The following is a 19,879-nucleotide window of genomic DNA, read 5'->3' as shown; positions in this document are numbered from 1 at the left end:
GTCCTCCTTCATGGCGTGCATCAGGGCTTCCCATCCACGGAAATGGGGATTTCCCCCAGCTGGCACGTGGAGAGCCAAGCGGGTATCCGGAGCACATGCATTGCTGACAAACCCCAGCCCCACAATTGGGTTTTGCTGCTCCTTTTGCTCCGGGCGAGGTGCACGTGGGGAGAGGCTTCAAAGAGGCAGAGTGGTGAGAAATGAGGGGGATGGGACGAGACGGTGTGTGCATCAGACTTGGGGAAAACCTCTAAAAATGAATGAATAATCCCTCCCAGGCGAAGTTTTCTGTGTTTTGGTGATCAGAACAAGTTCTTCCTATACATCTGACCAAGCAGAGCAGCTGGCAGTGGGGAACGAAAGCCTTTCACGCCGTTAAAGCATACACCATGAAAACAAATGCACGTTAGAAAAATAAAAAACGCCTTAAAAGGCTCTTAATTTCCATCAGGTTCATACAAAAGCCAGCCTGTGCCTCTGGTACGCATCGCACCGCATCGGCACAGCAGCTGGGCACGGATGCTACAAAACACTGAATAATCTTGTTAAAAAAAATAATAGAAAACATAAAGGCGTCGTCACCTTCTGGCACTCAAAACCGGCGTAGGAAAAGGCAGGAGGTGATGTTTGTTTGAGCTCTGTGAAGCCAGGCGGGTTCCCTCGTGCCGATGCCGTTTATTTGAGCAGCACGCGATGCTCCCCGCGCGCGATGTGCGAGGAGAACTCGTAGCGGTCGTGGCTGCGGTACCCGCAGACGTTGCACTCGAAGGGGTCGCGGAAGCCGTGGCAGCCCATGTGGATGGTGAACATCACGTAATCCAAGAACAGCACCCGGCAGTGGTCGCAGCGGTAGGCGCCGATGGCCTCCCCGTCCTTGTTGATGACCTTGAAGGCGTCGCGCGGGCACATGGCCGGCGGTTTGATGATGTCGTAGGGCCGGGGGAAATCCTTCAGGGCTGGCAGGCCGTTGCGGGGCACGGGGAGCACCGGACCCTGCGGGAAGGGGGGGTTGGGTCGCTCCTCGTGGTTGCTGTCCGTGTCCGTGGAGTCGTGGCCGCTGTTGTTGGGGGACAAGGCGCGCTCCCGCAGCGGGACGTGGCTCTTGTCGTCGCTGCCGTTGGGGACGTCGGCACGGGGCAGAGCGATGGGGTACAGCGTGCTGATGACCGGGACCATCTCGGGGGTGGGAGCCGGGGGGGTCTGCACCAAAGGGCGCAGGGCTTCAGCCCCCAGGAAGGAGATGGCGCTGTTGATGGCCTGGTCCATCATGCGGCCCTGCACGATGTCGCCTTCCTTCTCGTAGGCGAAGGATGAGTTGTAATTGACGTCAAAGCTGTGCCGCTTCTCACCTGCGGGAGAGGAGATGTCACGTTAGCGGGGGGTGGAAGCGGTAGGGAAGCTCTGTGATGCTGCTCCAGAGGGCTGCAGGCTCTGGGAAGCAAAGGGGAATGACAAATCTGCTGCAGAAACGGGGAACATCAAGCACGGGTTCCTGCTGGCCTTTTAAAGAGCGGGCTTGGGAACAAAACTCTAACAGGGGAGGTGGTGGAGATATGGGGCAGATGAGCACCAGCGCTGTCAGGCTGTTCTGGGATCTAAGGGAGAGAATATCCTCAAGAAAATCTTCCATGCGTTAATTCCCATCATTTTTTTTCCTAGAAGAAGTCAACATCATTGATAGAAATTGTCATAGAAGAGCCAACCAATAAAGAACCCAAACACACCATGTTTTGTACCAAGATCTCAACCCTCCATTCTGACCCTGTCTCCTTTCTCATACCAACACCAGCAGAGGTTGAGTGCAGCCCCACACTCACCCGACAGTCATTCCTTACACGCTGTTAGGCATCAACGTGCTGTTAAGACGATTAAACCCATCTCCTCCGTTACCTCCTGACAATCACCGCCTGCCCCGCTGCCTTTGACCTCAGCAGAGGTTTCCAGGCATCCAGCAGTTATCTGCCTATGTGTACACAGCACGGGTCTGCAGAGCCCAACAAAGAGGAGCAAGGTGTGTCCCTGCCTGGGTGCGATGGAGCTTTGGGAGCTCTTGGGTTGGCAGATGGAGGGGATTCGAGTGTGGCTCCAGGAGGGGCTGTGGACCGCGTGGGCAGCGCACCAAAGCCTGTGCACCAGGTGCAAGGAGGGGAGAAAACTGCACCCAGAGGAGCTCGAGTCACTTTTTGATGAGTATCTAGAAATAACTAACCGAATTCTGCGGTTACGTGAAACAGAATCATTCACTCAACAGCAACAAAGAAATGAAAAGGACCAAGTGCTTCATGTGCAACTGGCTTTCAAGCATCAGATCCACTAAATCTCTTAGTTACGGTAACTGGAGAAGTGCAGAGATGTTTATCAGTCACCTGTCAACACCGTGACTCAATGTATATGAAACTCTTCAGGTTTCAGTGCAGAAAACCAGGAGCTCACGTTTCTCTTATAAAACACTCAGAAAGGTTACAGAACCACAAGGGTAACTGCTTCCAGCCCTCACCCAACCTGTGATCCATCTTCACACAGAAGGCAACAAAGTGATATAGCACATTTGTGTGACTCATAGAGCAGCTCTGGGCGAGTGAGATGTGAAAAAAAGCGAAAGAAAAAAAAAACAACACGTGTAGCAAAAGCAAAAATACATCGAACTCCCTACAGATTTGGAGAGAAAACTGAGGGCAAAGATGCAGCAGCAGGGAAGGGAGCGCGTGGCGATGGGACAGGACGTGCTGCGCCCAAGGCCGGGGCGTTTTGTCTTTGCAGGAGGAAAACTGAGAGGATTATTCTGAGCAAAGCTGCCACAGGAAGCATCACGGAGTCGTTGCAAACGGCCAAATTAAATACTGAATGCATGGGACTCTGCTGGTTCACACAGCAGCCAGCGGGGAGCTGAGCATCCCCGTCAGAATTCACAGCTGAGCCGTAGCGGATGACGGGTCTGCAGTGCTGCTGGGCTTGCTCTCAAACAAGCATCAGGTCCTGCAATGCGATGAGCTGTGGGCACTGGGAGCAGGGAGGGCAGCGGCTTCCTGCCCCCTAACAGGGCAGCTTCTCATCAGCCCTGTGCACAGGGCGGGGGGTGGCGAAGCGTCGGAGCAGCGCTGCACCTCCACCGCCATGAGAAAGGCCTGAGCCGGTGAGGGAAAGGCTGGTTTTGCAAAGGAGGAAGCAGAGGTCTGTGAGCAGATGGCGGCAACTGGCAGAAACGCATCAGCTGCACTGCTGGTGTTGACTTGGGTCAACTTCTGGTGCGGCTCCGTGCCAAAGAAAAGTGGAAATCTGCAGCACAGTGTGAAACACAGAATGATAAAACTGCCATCAAACCCTCCTTCCTCTGCAGCTCAAGGAAAGGCTGAGGACAACGTCTTTGCAAAAGCCTTTGGATGAAGGAGGGCACAGGGCAGAGAATATGCTCTGCTGCCCATCTCCTCATTTGAGGCTCTGATTTGTGCCACTGGAGACGAGAAAGCAAAAACATTCCTCACGCTTGTATGGACCACAGCAGAGACCCCGAGTCATAAGAAAGGGTTTTTTCCTCCCAGCCAATATGCTTTGGTGCCAGCCCAAACCAAAACAAGGACCCATTCCACCCAAGATGCTCGCAGAAGAAATCAGCAGCATGCTTCATGCAGCCATTGGCCTCAGTGATCCCTATGGAGCCCTCCCAGCTCGGGATGCTCCACGAGTGGCTGCAGCAGCCGTGTGCAATGCAGCGCATGCAGACCGAACTGATGGCAATGGTGAAACACGACGGGCTGGAGCTGAACTCAGCATCAGAAAAAGGAAGCTGAAGGCTTTCAAAAACATTTGCATTAATGTTTTGAATCACAGTGTGACATCTGAGGTCCGGCTCCCAGCCAGCAGACTCAGCACTGAGTCCCCAGAGGAGCTCAGACAACGTGAGCTGGAGCTGCTTCACCTCTGTGCTAAAAGGCGACATGTGAAACGCATACTGAGAGGTCTGAATTTACATGAGCTGTCTCCATGGATGCTGAAAGCCCAGTACTAACCCTGACCCTAATCCTGACCCTAACCCTGACCCTAACCCTGACCCTAACCCTGGCCTTAACCCTGACCCTAACCCTGACCCTAATCCTGACCCTAACCCTGACCCTAACCCTGACCCTAACCCTGACCCTAACCCTGACCCTAACCCTACCCATCCATAGCCATAGAGCTCCTAAGTCAGCTCTCTGTTTAGGACACGAGAATTGCATCTTCCTTTCCCAAAAGTTAAATGAAATTAACAACATGAGACAGCCAAGGAGATCACTGACACAACCTGCCAGACCTGCATCCAGGATCCCGGGATGCAAGCCTGATCATATGGAATTAAATGCAAAGAGAATGCTATGGAAACATCCTGCAGCTGAAGTGACCACAAGAAAGGGCTCGATATTTTTTTAATCGTGTTGAAGTTCAGCAGATGACTAACAAAGGCCTAACAAGGACCGAACGCCTTTCCACCTCCTGCCCTCATCCTGCTTGTGCATGCAGCAAGAATCCCATTGCCCAGAAGGAGTGCTTCCAACAGCGCCAACCTTCGCTGCTCTCCTGCTGGAAAGAACCCAGCAGAGAACATTTCAGATGCACTGATGCAGAGCACAGCACTGGAGCCTGTGAGATAGAAACTGCTGCACACGGAGGTGCAAAGCACAGCAGCAGCAGTTCTATAGAACAGATCCTTTTAAACCCGAGATCTACAGCAAACTGCTCAAACCACGTGAGAAAACGGCTGCTGCTTTATGCCTACCCCCTTCTGTTGGGCTGTGGGCTTGGAGAGGACCCTGGCAGAGCACAGAGGGCCTCCCTACGGGCTGCTGCCCACCTCTGCAGTTCACACAAGAAGGTTTTTGTTCTTACCAACGAATTTCTGGGGCATGGAGCTTTTTCGCTTCGCCACGTTGCTCGCCAGCCTGTCCAGCACCAGGGCTCTCTCACTCCCCATCTCGGCCTTGATGTGCCTTGCCTCCACGTTGGCTGGGTTGGAAAAGGCGTAAAGAAGAAAAAAAAAGACAAAACAAAAATGGGTGAAAAAGGGGAAAAGAAAAAAAAAAAAAAAAAAAAAGGAAGAAGTGAATGGTTGAATGTCCGGAGCTTGCCCCACTCGTTAGGAGGAAACGGTTTGGAGGTCTGTCGTTAAGGTGGGTCGCTGCTTTCTCGGTGGCTGCTGCTCTCTGCGCGGTGGGCAGCGCTGCGGTCAGCGGGAGCAGCACTGAGCACAGAGCCGTGCGAAACCGATGCAAAGGGAAGCGGGAGCCCGGCGGGCCGGACGGGCGGCTGCAGAGCATCGTGGTGCTGGAGTCGGAGCTCGGTTGGCCTTTTTGCTTTGAGTAAGAGCTGCAGACACCTGCAGTCCCAGCCGAGGCTCCCAGCCAGCGCTCAGCCCCACTGCGCTGCTCCAGAGATCACTCACAGCTCGCTCACCGCGCGCCTTCTCACGAAGGGCCAAAAGATGCAAAGCTCTGCAGCGTGGCACTGAGCTCACGCAACCCCCCGCGATTCCTCACAGCCCATCTTTCCAAGCATCTTCACGGCTCCAGCTCTTCTTTCCATCAACCCGTTGAGAATGCTCCCTCCTTCGGCACGCTTGAAAGCATTCGGTGTTTGAAAGCCAATTCAAACCTCTCAGATTTGTCAGAGAAGTGCACACGTGCCCTGGGATCCCTCCCTTGAGCCCCTGGACCGTGGGATGCCCCTGGACCATAATCCCTGGACCGTGGGAGGTCCTGAGGATCCTCCTATTCCCCAGAGCTCTCCTGCAATGCCCACTGCTTCAGGGAAACAGCTGCACAGCAGCAGAGCGGGGTCAGCCACGCTGCCACCTCATCTCACAACTACCCAACTAATAACAAGTGTAACTGCTGCAGCTTCGCCCCAAAAACCAACGGGTATCGGTGGTGCTGCTTTGCTGTTAAAGGAGCACAGAGGGCTGCAGCGTTAGGGACCACAGCAGTGACAGCTTTTCAGAGCTTGTGCCTTCCTCTTGGTGTTTGCTGCCTGAGGAGGGTGGGGAAGGGCAATTTGCTTTCCCAAGGCAATGCCAAAGTAGGAATGCTGGCTCCTAGTGGAGCACAGAGATACCTGAAATACATGGAGCATCGTCTGCATGAGAGGGCAGCAGCGCCAGGGAGCTGTGATACAAACATTGCCATCATCTCATTCCTGCTAAGTGCAGTTCTATTCAGCGCCAGGCTTAAATTACAGTTTGCTCAGCTCGAGGCACGAAGGAGCACCATCACCCTTCCATAGCTCTGCATGCAGCACTTCCCTCCAGACCTCCCAGCCCCTCCTCACGTGTTTATTGTGACTGCAGTCGGTATCAGATGGGTTTCGGGCGGCACGAAGCATGACTCACCAAACCTCAGCCAGAACGGGTCGGTGATGTTTGTGCAGCTCCCGGCTGCTGCCAGCTCCTGCGATGAGTCAGGGCAGCCGGGGCAGCAGCACCTCGTGGGGTTTTTAGTTCTGGAACTTGTGCTCCACAAACTGTCTGATCCCTTCTGAGCGCTTCGTGTTACCTTCAGATAACAGCAGCTCACACTCACGCTCCGAGCTTCCCCAGCCCAGTCAGCTTCTGCAGCGATTCAGTCGTGATGACGAGTCTTTTGTAACCATTGCTTTTTTAAAGAAAATCCACTGCCATGAACAAAGCCACCCTAACACCTGCTGTCTCTCCATTTGCTTTTCTTGAGTAGCTTTTTCCTTTCTAGTTCCCCCTTTTCTCAACCCCTGTCTTTACCATCTATTGCACTGCTAAAGCCTGGATTTCCCATCCCCAGAATCTCTCTGTTCCTCCTGGTGAGCTCGGAGCAGTTCCTGCCATCTCTCCCACCTGCCCTGACACACAGCAGAGCATCAGTGCCCACCTGCTCCCTCAGTTATGTGCCACTGGGGGAACCCTGTTCAGTGAGTCAGGGCAGCGAGCAGCTCCCTGCAAAGGCAACAGAGACCTTTGCCAGTGGGCATTTCCTCCTAAAGAAATAAATGACCTCTGTTTATGGGGCATAAAAGCTCTCATCAGCACCTTCACAGCAGAGCTGTAGGGAAACAGGATCTGCTCCCACGGTGCATCGCTTCTCCCAAGCACTGCACTCCCTTCCCCAAACCCAACCCAATGGTTTCACCCAGCTCTGTGCCACCCCCCGAGCGCTGCAGGAACAAAGCCTGGTATTTAGGAAGTGCTCCCTCTCAGCATTCTCTAAAGACTTCTCAAAGGAGGGGAGAAGTCACCAGATCCATCTCATCCATCTCCTCCTGCCATGACCCCCCCCCCATCTCGTGCCCACACCCACCAGGAGACCCCACTCTGCACCCCGACCCCAATTTAAAGAACTCATTATCTAATTATAACATGTATCTTAAACATAAACTTCAGGTTTGACTGGCAGAAAGGACCGAGTGCTTTGCTCACAGTTACACTGAGAGCTGAACACTCATAAGGAAACCCCAAAGCCCCTGAAGCCCCAAAGCCAGCACTCAGCCTGTTTCAGCACATGGAATAGGGGCGCCCTACAAGCCGAGGGGTCCAACAGCAGCCAGAAAAACTGAAGTATCTCTACAGATGCTGCAAGAACCCTCTGCAAACACATCTCCCCACCAGCTCTGGTCGCTGTGCAGAGCACGGACAGCAGCACCTCTCCCATACCTCGCTGTTTCCATAGCGTGGTTTCTCTCGCCCCATAAATGAGAGTGTCATTTTTAGAACGTGTGGGCATTGTATTCAAAACCCTCAAGCACAAAGACGAGCTCGAATTAGAGGCATTGCTTCCTGCCACTTCTCAGTGTGGTCACTAAATAATGGAGAGTGGAGCCGAGGCGGGTTATTGTGCAATGAGAACAACGCGACCAGAGATCGTTATCAGGGCCCGAGCAACGCTGCTGCATGAAGCTGCTCTTCAGAGATGTTTCCATGCTGCTGCTGGGCCAGGAACGTGCAAACCTCGTGTTAAAAAGCAAGCAGGATGGGAACGGCACTGCTGGAGCCTTGTGGTGCTTTGGATAAACAGGCAGAGGCACGCAGAGCTGGCTCCGTGTGGAAGGGACTGCAGGAAAAGGGACTGGAACTCAAAGCAAAGGGAGTAATGGGAAACAGGTCAGAAGCCTGAAAGCGATGCTAAAAATGAGCGCAAAGTGCTCCTCTCTGGGAGGGAAAAAATCAACCAGAAGCATCAACCAACCCGCCGGGGTCCCCCTCTGCTCCGCGACGCCGACAGCAGAAAACTGAGCGCAAAGAAAACACCTCAGCAAGACAGGAGTTCCTGTTTTTCATCACTCGCTGCTCCTCGAGAAACACTGCCATGTGTTTTCAGGAGGGCTGAGAGAGCACAGCCACGCCGTGCGCTGGAAACTCACGTTTCCTCTGCGACCACTTTGAGGTCGCTGCGCGGCAGGCTGTGGATACGTGACGTGTCGCTATTCTGAAATGAATGTGAGCCACGAGAATGGTGTAAAAGCAGAGATGGAGGGTGGTATCATGTTTTCCATTTTCCCGCGGTGGACACCTCGGGGCGATTGCCATCGTGACAGTGTGTACTGTAACACAAAACCACAGTCACAACGTGCACAAGTTCTCATGAAAACCAAAACTTGCTGACGCTCACACAGCCAGCGCCTTTTACTGCTGCTGTAAAGCAACGACTGCTTGCTGGAAAGAAGGAGCTCCACGAGCACCCTTCAACCACTGCTTCTTCAGGGTGGTGTCTCAGTGCAGACACACAGACCCTCCCTGCACAGGGTAAGGATCCTCATTGTATGCAGTTACCACTGAGGGTTCTTTGGGTTCCGTGAGCTCTGCTGCACGGCAGCATCGCTGGGCACAGCTTTTGGGTTATTGTGAGACAATTCGTTAACACGGCTGTCTCTCTAAATGTGTCACCTACAGAGATGCTGCCTGGAAGGTGTTTTAGTTGTATTCAGAGCCACTGTGAGATAAAAAAAAGTGATGCCAAGGAAAGCGTTCTGCTGCTGGCTGCCCAGGAGTGCGTTGAGCCAGACCCTCTGCGAGACACTGCAGCCCCCGAGTCACTGGAAGACATTGGAGCAAAGCCGTGAGCTAACAGCTCACCAGAAGCCCTGTTTCTAAACAGAAATGTACCAGAATGATGTGCACAAAGAGAGAAACGAGCCCTGCCATGCGAGGCACTCACCCGGCTCACAGCCGCCGCTGCCCTGCAGGTACGTGCGGCACCGCTCCTTGTGCTCCTCCAGAGAGCTCCTCTGCTTGTAGCTCCGGCCACAGAACTCACACTTGTAGGGCTTCTCCACTGTGAAATGGAGGGGAGAGTTAAACAGCTGCAGGATCACCCGCCCGCCCTGGCACTCAGGCGTACTGCTGGCAGCCTAATATTCGGCACATGGAGAAACGCTTTACATGTCTGTTAGGATTACGAGCATGGAAACTGCCTTAAAATTGGGGTTACTGGGGTCATATTAGTGCTCCTGCAAAGCCTTCCTCATCCCTAAGCTCCCTAAAGGCTGACCTGAGCTGGCTGCTCCCCTCAGCATCACCTCCCCATGATGGCACCATGCTGCCATGTCCCACCTGCCCGGCATTGCTCCGTCAGCACTGGGTACTTAAAGGATTTCATGAAAGTGATGAAAACGAGACCAAAACAAAACCATCTGTGGGTTCAGCTCATCTCCAAACAACCTTATCAGGAAGCACATTGTGTTCCTAGGTTGCTTTCTTTATGCTGTTTAATTAGCCAGCCCTCAAACTCTGGCCTCGGTAAGCACCAGTTGTGTTGGGAGCACGATGTGCTGTGGGGCTTCGATCACAACAACTGCTCTGGCCCTTGGCCAGACCCATCTCATTCACTCACATCAGGTAAATCTCAATTTTAGCTCGGGTTCTTTGTGAGGTTTGTCTTTTTTTTTTCTGTGCAGCACTGTGCGGAGATAATATCTATCATTTAGAACATCTGCTTTCTTTCTGGGCCCCCTTATAAGACAGGAAATCAAAGAGCAGCACGGTCTGGCTCTTAAAGAATTGGAGGAATGCATCCATTTCTACCCGGCTTGTTACTCACATCACCTCAGCTCTGTGCCTCCGTTTCTCCCACCTGTGCAATGGACACAGCGCCCTACACCAAACTCGAGGGATCGCACCGCATTTGTGGAGCAGGTTAAGAAGTTCAGATGAAAGGCACTACTACAGCGAGGTGCTGCCAGCACCAACGCTGCCTTTGGTTCTGCTCCTACAGGTGTTTGAGCAAATCCAGGGCACAGTCAAGTCCCAGGATGGCCCCACCGGGTTCCATTGGGTCCCACTGAGTCTCATTGGGTTCCATTGGGTCCCACTGAGTCTCATTGGGTTCCATTGGGTCCCACTGAGTCTCATTGGGTTCCACCAAGACCTACCAAGTCCTCTTGGGTCTCATTGGGTTCCATTGGGTCCCACTGAGTCTCATTGGGTTCCACCAAGACCTACCAAGTCCTCCGGGGTCTCATTGGGTTCCATTGGGTCCCACCAAGCTCCCTTGGGTCTCACGGGTCCCACAAAGCCCCCTTGGGTCTTATTGGGTCCCATTGGATCTCACTGGGTTCCATCAAGTCCCACCATGTTTCGTTGGGTTCCGTTGGGTCTCTCCAAGCCCCACTGAGTCTCACTGCGTTCTGTTGGGTCCCGTTGAGACCCGTTGGGTCCCACACAGTTCCACTGGGTCCCATTGGGTCCCACTGACACGGCACAGAGCCCTCGCTGCTCTCTGCCAGCTCCTCAGAACCCATTCAGTTGCGCAGACTTTGCTGACTGTTTTCTGCACGTCGTGTCCCGGTGACACACATCTGAAACACACCGAGTGCCTTTGAAGTCACTTACCAGAATGTGTCCTTAAGTGACCCGTTAGCGCATCCCTCCTCTGGCAGGCATAACTGCAAAGATGACATTTAAAAGGTTTTTCCCCTGTATGTAGCTTAATGTGGCGGAGGAGGTTACCCTTCTGAGTAAAGGAAGCTCCGCACTGATTACACTGGAATGGCCGCTCACCTTAAAATGACATACAAAAAAGGACATTTAATGGTTATGTGGGTATCACGCCATCCTCACACCCTTTCCTTTTTGGAAGGGGAAAGAATGAGATCAATTTCTGTATACAGAAACACACAGCCCTTCCGTTGGCTTCAGTGGGAGTTGGGTGCAGCTCTGGTGTCAGAGCTTCTCATAACACACATATGGAAACCACTGCACAGGTTTTCCATGGAAAGGAGTGGTCTGGAGGAGGCTGATTCCAACAAGCTAGCAACTTTTAGTAAGAAAAAAAAGCCCTATCTCACAGCTCAAAACCAAAGATGCTCGTTGGTTTGTTGCGCAAGGACAGCACAAAAACACAGCACACAGACTGGAAACGGCAGCACAGAAACCATCTGACCCGTGTGTTGGGGCTGAAATACTGAAATGACACAGTGCCTTTCATCCAAAATCCTTAACACGCCTCACCAATGCGCTGCTGTGACACGGAGTCCCAATAGGGCAGAGTGGGTAAAGCGAGGCACAGAAACGTGAGCGATTTGCCAGAGACCCCTGTGGGATGGAACCAGGAAAGCCCAACCTTGGCATCCTCTCTCATCCCAGACTGTTATCCTTTCAGTACTGAAGAAGAAGGTGGGATATTTACCGGTGTGGCTACGTTTATGAACCATCAAGACATTGAGGCTGATGCAGGCTAAGCCACAGATATCGCAGGTCATCTTGCCACTCGCTGGCCTGGCGTTCTCATAGGAGCCCAGGTGCCTTTCCAGCTTAATGCCTTCGTATTCGTTGTATTCTCTGGGGTAGCTGTAAGGTATTTCGGATTCTTCCGGGTTTTCCATGCGCTCAGCATTTAAAGCACTCTCCTCTCTGTCGCCATATTCACTTTTCACTTTAACATCATCTGCAGGCGAAACAGAGCGCAAAAGTGGGGGGAAAAGCGATCATCGGAGATAAAATACTCACCAAAAATTACATAAACTTGTATCAGTCATCTCCCCAAGAGTTTTGCTTAACCTCACCGAGATAAAGAAACGCAGTCAGACAAACCCCCGTGTGCCCCCAGCGAGATAAGCCCTGCTGTTACCTTCGGTGGATTATTTCCTTCTGCAGACGATAAAAGAATCACGCAGCGCAAACCCCACGCGTGCACTCGCAGGTGCTGCTCTGCAGGATGACCCACAGCCTGGAATGACCCACAGAAATCGACGCCACGGGGCGTTTCTGTGAGCTGGGAATAGAGAACGGCATTGGAAATGTCCTGCGGCGCTTCCAGCATGGCCAAAAACTGCATCTGCTCTGCTGAGACCTCCAGTGATCTCAGGGTAAGCACTCTGACCAATTAATTCTAATCGATTAAATCTAAGCAATTAATTCTAAGCAATTAATCCTAGGCAATTCATTCTAATCTTCAGTTGCCACTGCAGTGTTAATCCAAACACCTCCAAGATTTTGAGAAGACTCTGACAAGCTCCACGCAGAACACACAGCTGAGTTTGCTAGCAGAGCTCCAGGGATGAGCGATGGGTCTCACAATACAAACTGCTGATGATGCCCAGATTTCCTCTCCCTCCCCACCGCAGCATCACAGCTCGCACTACAATCCTTCCCAGCTGATGGGGCAGCTTTTGTCCTGCTGAACACCCACTGTTCTGTGCGGGTTGCGACTGAGCCTCGAGTTCTGCCTCAAGTTGGGTGAAGGGAAGCGTCAGCAGAGGAGATCTATTGAGCCCTGTTGGAAAGCATCGCTGTCGTGGCTGCCTGCTGCTCTGCTGAGCGCAGGGTTGGGCAGTCAGCGTGAGGCTGAATCACTGATCCCTTCTCCAAGTGCAGAACTTGGGCTGCCGAGTGCATTAGCTCCGGTTCTGAGTAATAAACCACATCAAATGCTGAGAACAAACAGCAGCGGCAGCGAAAATGAGGCGGTGACATAAAAGACATAAAAACCTGGCAACGAATGCTTCCATGAAATCAATGTTTTCAGCTGTATTTTGGGGACAGCCGCTCCTCCAGCCTTGGTGTTGGTGCCGTGCTCAGGCGACCGGGACAAAGATGGAGGGAACAGATGGGCTGAGAGCTGTGTTACCCTGTGCAGGAATTTGAGCAGAGAGGAGAATTCGGGGAGATCCCTCGGATCCACTGTCATCATTCAATGTCATCATTCCCCGGGATGATGGCATCCACTGCCCTTCTCCATCACAGGGAAGCCCAGCCCTGGGGCTGCTTCTCTCCCAAAGGCCCACGCAGCTGACGGGGGTTTGCTGGAAGGTTCCACGCAGGTCCACCCACGTCACTTCTCATCACCCCTCCTTCAGGACCAGCCCTGCTCCCCAAACCGTCTCTGCCCTGGGGGGGTGGTTCTGCTCTCAGGACTTTGGCAGTCAGTTCCTGCACGCATCTCCATCCACCGAGCAGCAACAGCCACCATCAGAACCCCTCCACAGAACCTCGTTCCCTGAAACCAAAAAGCTGCATTTCCCCCTCGAAGGCGGCAGTTCCAAAGCCATCAGAGCTGCAGCAGGGAGGCACAGCAGCTGCACTTCGGTGCCACTTTCTGACACAATTTCAATTCCCACTTTCTACTCAATGTCTCACCTTCCGCCTGCACTGAAAGCAATGGCTTCCAGGGGGAGGGACGAGCTGCAAGCTTCACGTGAGAGGAGCTCGCTGCCGTTTCCTACCGTTTCTCACAGCAGCTCACAGCTTCTCACCCTCCCAGAGCCATGGCAGCATCCTTGAAGCGCAGCACAAGGGCTGAGCACTGCTGGGTGCCCAAAGGAGCATCCCACGCTTCCACCTCTGCATTTCCCACATTGCACACCGACTGCTTGCCATGCAATACTGCCATGTGGAGCAGAGAGTTGCACCCAATCCATGCATTACTCCTTTATAGAGCAGAGGGATGTGCTCAATCCGTGAATTCCTGCCTCATGGAGCCGAGGGATGTGTTCAATCCATGCATTACTCCTTTATGGAGCACATGGATGCATTTGAGCCACGCTTCACTGCCTTATGGAGCACGGCTCAGCCCATCTGCAGGGCTACCCCAACACCACGCTTCCGTCCCATGTGGGTGCCTGAAGAACCTCAGTTGAAACTGTCCCCCTCCTGGGGCTGAGAGCACAGAGCAGCAGCAGTGAGGAAGAGGCTTTGATCAAAATCAGAAACATTACAAGCATTGGAATTTTTCCACCCTCATCTGCAGTCAGACAGACCCCGACCTGGGAGAGGGCAGAGATGAAGAGGAAAGCTCCAACACAAGATGAGGAGGAGTGCGGTCAGCCCAGACCGAACCACAGGGCTGGGGGGGGGTCTGACAGAGCCTCAGCCCTTCCCCAGCCCCAACGTTGTCTCCACGCACCACCAGAGGCACAGCAAATGCTGCGAGATCGGGAGAAGGGTGCGACATCCCACCCACACCCCATCGCGATGGGATCAGGAGTTTCTAGGCTGGTCCCTCTTAAGCAAGAGGAAGGCAACAACAAGCAGAAAGGGGCAAGGAACCGAGGGAAAACAACAGCTGCCCCCAGCAATAACAGAGCTGGGTTGTTATCGCAGGAGAGCTGCAGGCAGAACGACGCTCAGCTCAGGGCAGCGCGGGGCAGAGAGCAGCGGCACGCAGCAAAGCAAAAGCAGGAGGGCTGAGCGTGGGGTTTCGCTTCCTGGGGAGGTGGCTGTGAGATGAAAGACGGGCTCCAGAGTAATATTTTTGTTTCACCTGAAACGCTGTAAAAACAATGGGTGCTGGAAAAAATCCAACGCGAAGCGGCGGTGGCGGCTGCAGAGTGAGTCACTGTGAGCAGCGCCGTGTGCGTCCCATCCAGCAGCCAGCAGCACCAGCGGCGGGGACAAGGACAAAGCAGGGCAGCACCAGAAGGGAAGGCTCGGAACAACCCCCCCATGCACGCACACCCGCCGTTATCAGACTTAACGCAGCATCAGATAGAGAAAAAAAAAGACGTGAGGGGTTTGTGGAGCAAAGTTTGGCCTCGGCACAGCAAGAAGCACGAGGCGGAGCACCAGGAGCCACCAAAGGAGCAGCACTGGGGGTGACACCTCTGCTGTGACACCTCCGCTGTGACACCACCGCTGTGACACCTCCACACGTGCAAAAAGTCCACGGGGGAACAAAGGAACTCAATCACGGCGATGTGGCACTTTAACGGTGCCGCTGATTTGCTGCGCCGATCGGGAGATAATGAGCGCCTCGCGGTGCAGATGTTCCCTCAGATTATAGGGAAAAGAAATAAAAGAGGAAAAAGGGAAAAGCGCTTCTCGGCTGCCGCTTCCTAAGTATCCAATTAAACGAATCGTGGAAGCAGATAAATAGTTTGCTGGGTGCTGACAGCTGCGGATGGGATTCGGAGCAGGGCGCGGGGCGCAGGACGCTGCCGCTGTGCGTATCAAGGGGACGCGGTTCTACCAGGGATTAATTAACCTACGGCTCATCCCCAAAACAGCTGCACAGATACGTGGCCGTGCAGGGGGTCCCTTCCTGGACCTTTTGGAGTCCCCAGAGTCACACCGTGTCCCACTGCTTGTAGAGGGATGCGAGGAGGAGGGCTGCAAAATGAAGGGGGGGGAGGGACGCTGCTCGTCGCTTTCCGAGCGTTTGGAGGAGCTACTTCATTAACAGCCGCGCCCTTTTGTTGCCAAAGCGCAATATCTTGTTGTTGTGTGATTATTACAAGAATGACACATATTTTAGAAGCAGAACAATGCCTCTCATCTCAGAGGTGATCTGGGTTGAACCCGAACTCAATCGCAGCCCTTTAAAGCTCTTTGTTCAGACACAGAGGGGGGGTTTAACGAGGAGTCTGCGTTCCAACCTGTGTCTCCAATTTCCTAACCGATATTTCCCATCTAAGACCAACTTTCTACCAACCCATAACAGCATTTCCACAGGACTTTCCTCCTGAGACACGCTGACATGAGATGGATGGAACTGCTGATAAAGGAGAAGTGTTCCCCCTCAGTGGGAGCACGCCGTGCTCCGACCCCACAGAGCCCCCACAGCCCCTCCAATGCGTTGTCTCCCCGCAAACAATTCCAGTTCCTGGGTCCCTCTGCCCTGCACAGGGCGGTGGATGGAACTGCAGCTCATCCACCCCAGAGCAGATTTCACCTCAATACCAACAGCAAACATTTCTCCCCCCTTTAATTTCGAGAAGCCCAAAATGAAGGGGCGCTCTGACAGAGCTGTGGGTGTCCCTGCCCAGTGCAGGGAGTGAGCCGGGCGGCCCCATGGCTCCTCAGACCGCGCTGGATCTCTATGAACAGCAGGGGACGGATCTGAAACACACACCGAAGAGAAATTCTCTTCAAGGAGACGGGGAAAAGAGCGCACAGCCCATCCCAGCACCGAAAGCATCTCACCAACCCACCGCACACCACCGCCATCGAGGGGGGAACACGGCAGGAGGAGCGAACGGCACTGCTGTGCCCCGCACCCGCCGCAGTCCCACGGGCAGCCGATGCCTTCTGCTCCCCGCACCATTCCCACCCGGCGCAGGGCTGACAGCAGCGCGGTGCCTCCCCGCTCCGTGCCCCCGCTCAGAGCCCCGCAGGGCTGCACAGCAGCGCTGATGCCGTGAGATAAACCCCGGGCGCAGCGCTCGGAGATGGAACGCGCTGATAAAACGCGGCGCTTCCTCCCCGGGCTGATAAGTGCGTGCGCTCAGGGCTCGGTGGGAGCTCGGTGCAGTTCCCCCGCGTCCCTCATCAGCCCCGCAGCCACCACCAGGTTTGGTTTTGGAAGGGAGCTGACGTCCGTATGCCCCAAAAGTTTCAGCCCCTCAGGATGAGGGGAATTGAGGCACAAAGCAGCCGAATCCTTGGGTTTGGGTCCCTGGGGGACCCTTGGGTTTGGTCCCCCAAGAAGCGACGCCTTTTCTTTCCACCTGATTTTTAAACTGCAGGGCTCTTCAGCTCCGGGGTGCACGGAGGAATGAGGGACACGGAGCACTCCCCCACTTCTCCCCAGCACCCTCTGAGCAGACACAGGAAGCGAGCGCTGCTCGTGGGGCTGCAGCAGGCGCACACGTGTGCACCGCAGCGCAGCTTCCATCCCCTCGAGGCAAAAGAAGGGCTTTTTTTAATTGTTTTTTTTTTTGTTGTTGTTGTTGGTGGTCGTTTTTTTTTTCTTTCTTTCTTTTTTGAATTTTTACGTGCACGTTTTCCATCGCGCTGCGAGTTGCCCCATCACTGCAACCTCCTGCCTGCAGCTGCCGGAGCCTTTCCGCAGGGCTGGGCTGCGCTGCGTCGGCTGCACGGCATCCCACCTCCAGCAGCTGCGGTGCAGAACAAACACAGCCCCCGTGCTCAGCGGCACCAGAAGGGTTTGAAGCAACCCTGCCCCTGCTCGGGGTGAGCGTGGAGGAGGGGAAAGCAGAGCTGCGGTTGGATATGAGGAGAAAACTTCTCCGAAAGAGCGGTCAGATGCTGCAATGGGTGCCCAGGGAGTCACAGCAGCTGGAGGTGTTCACACACCTCACAACCTGGAGATGTTGTGCTGTGGGACACGGCGTAGCGGGGAGGTTCTGGTGGGAGGTGGGCAGTTGGATGATGATGGAGGACTTTTCCAGCCTCAGTGATGCTAAGATTCTGTGCTTCTATGAAACAGTGGTGGGGTGCACAAATGGTTGGCAGTGCTTCGTGAGCTGTGGGATCCGAAGGCAACATCAGATGGCTCTGGGTGTAGGAAAGGCCCAAGCTTTCCACGTTCAATAGTTAAAAACATGAAATGTCCCCTTTTAGGGTCAGTGGAGCAGAACCCACCAGCCCAGACACTGCAGTACACACAGCTTCAATAACAGAGAAGTTGGAAACCCAAACATTTCGTTGCGGCCCAACACGAAGTCATTGAATCACAGAACCATAGAATGGTTTGGGTCAGAAGGGACCTCGAGACCACCTGCTTCCATCCCCTGCCATGGGAAGGGCCGCCAACCTCTAGATCAGACTGACAAGGAACAGAGCCTGGAACACCTCCAGGGATGGGGCTCCCACTGAACATCCCAAACCAGGAGCCCTGCAGCAATCACTGATTCACGTGACGCAAACACGCTGTGTCAGAAGTACCAGCCACAGCCACAGCACTGCTGTGCTGCCTGCACCCCCAGCCCCTGCTGCCTCTCAGGGCTGCCCCCAGCAGCACAGCGCATCCATTCCAGGCAGGAATGTTGGCAGTACTGCAGGTTCAGGCCATGAGCTTCTGGTTCAAGGGAGAAACTCAAGGCTCCTCACCCTGCGTGCATGCAGGACGAAGGCACAACAATTTCTCCATCCAGGAGCCAGCAGGAGCTGTTTGTTTTCCATGACACCCAACACATCCTTCCTCACCGCTCCCACGACGCACAGAAAGCCAAAGGACACCCCCCACTGTGTGCCACCCCCACTGTACCTCCTGCTTCTCCATTGGACTGACTGTGCTCCTTCAGCTCCTCTGCATTATCCGTGCCCTCCACCTCCTGCCCTTTGCTCAGGTCGCACTCCTCCAGAACCTCCTGTCCCTCTGGAAAAAAGCAAAGCAAATTGGGAAAAGAAATGACTTTTCTGCTGCACTGCTTCCGAGCCCCAACCCCCAGCACTGCTCCCTTATTGCTGCACCGACTGCAATTCCATGGAGCCAATCTGTCGCCCAGAAGTTGCACACAGATTCCCAGACACAAGCGGGCACCAAATCTTTAATAAATCAAATCATCCCAACACGCTGTGAACGTTAACAGACAGCAAGAGCAGCGATGCCCTCGTCCTCACAACCCCCTCCCTACAAAAGGGAGGTTGCTGGGGCTGTACCTGCGGCCTTGGGCTGCTCCTGGGGATTGCTGAGATCCATGCTGCTCTGTGAATCTGCAAAAGACACAGAAAACAGCTCTGAGCTGCTCCAGGTTTGCAAAGCTGCTCACAGTGCGGCTGTTAATCTGAGAGCTCCGTCTTCTTCGCTGGAAGCCAAACTGAAAAAGCAAAACTCAAATAATTACCTAATGATCATCACGTGTCAGCATACAGGCTTTTACATATGCCCCAAACGAGAGGTTCTGCATTTCTCGCTCTCAGTGCAACCTGCAGCTCAGTACCGGCTCGCCCTCTCCACTGCTCTCCCCTCTGCGCCCCGCGAGCGCTGACACGGATGGAGCAGAAAGCAGCAGGAAGTGCCACAGCCCCTCTTCAGACCTGCAGCCCTTGTGAGAGCTGTTGGCACCGACACGAGCCAAGTTCCCCTCTGGGAGCTGTGATGGGGATCCCATGGGATGCTGGAACCCGCAGAGCCCTGCAGCTGCAGGCTGGCTTCCAGGCTTCACCCTCCTCACGGTGTCACAGCCATCTGCTTCCTTCCTCCTTCCTTTCCTCTCTCTTTTTCCTCTTTTTTTTTCTACAGATCTGAATGTCTTTTCTCCGCTTTGCACATAACCCAGGAGCAGCACCAGGAGGGACAAAGCCCTTTCCTGGTGGTCAGGTAGCAGCTCAGCAAGGAGGTGTCAACTGCAGCCCACTGTTATCTATCTGTGCCACCAGCACACACGGAACATTTCTGTGGTCTCCACCACGTCGACGCATAAAGCTCTGTTCACTCTGTGTAGAGAAATGGAGTATTCAGACAGGGCTGCCCAGAGCTGCACGGCTGGATGAGCCCAGCAAGGAAAGCAAGAGGAGATGCACCAGCAAGGAAAGCAAAAGCAGATGCACCCAGCACAGCTCTTCAACATTTGGCTCCGTCGCAGCCCTAAAATGGGCACTCTGCACCCATTTCTCAGCAGTGGGTCTCAGAGCCATGCTGGGGGATGTGGTGTGGGTGAGGGGTTGGGTTGGATTTGGTGATCGTGGTGGTTCTGAGTGGTTCTGGTCTATGATTCTGTGCTGCACACCGTTCCCATCGCCCTTAATGAGCTCTCAGCAAAGAGCAGGAAG

At 54.0% G+C, this 19,879-nt stretch overlaps 1 protein-coding gene across 2 annotated transcripts; it reads right to left on the bottom strand.

Annotated features, from left to right (window-relative positions):
- Positions 1-675: 675 nt before the first annotated feature.
- Positions 676-18,815, bottom strand: IKZF3 (IKAROS family zinc finger 3; the record flags this gene model as incomplete). 2 transcript variants are annotated; one of them, XM_079546998.1, is made up of 7 exons in its annotated part: positions 676-1,349; positions 4,861-4,977; positions 9,147-9,263; positions 10,820-10,987; positions 11,616-11,873; positions 18,351-18,482; positions 18,767-18,815. In XM_079546998.1, the coding sequence occupies 7 exons, from the start codon at positions 18,804-18,806 to the stop codon at positions 676-678; spliced, it is 1,506 nt and encodes a 501-aa protein (XP_079403124.1). The 2 variants fall into 2 exon arrangements, with proteins under 2 accessions (XP_079403124.1, XP_079403123.1); XM_079546997.1 differs by having other exon boundaries at positions 18,372-18,482; positions 18,767-18,806.
- Positions 18,816-19,879: the final 1,064 nt, after the last annotated feature.

This window comes from Tetrao urogallus (assembly GCF_951394365.1).
Source record: "Tetrao urogallus genome assembly, chromosome: 26".
In the NCBI taxonomy this organism is placed as follows: domain Eukaryota; kingdom Metazoa; phylum Chordata; class Aves; order Galliformes; family Phasianidae; genus Tetrao; species Tetrao urogallus.
This window is presented reverse-complemented; position numbering and strand designations above follow the sequence as displayed.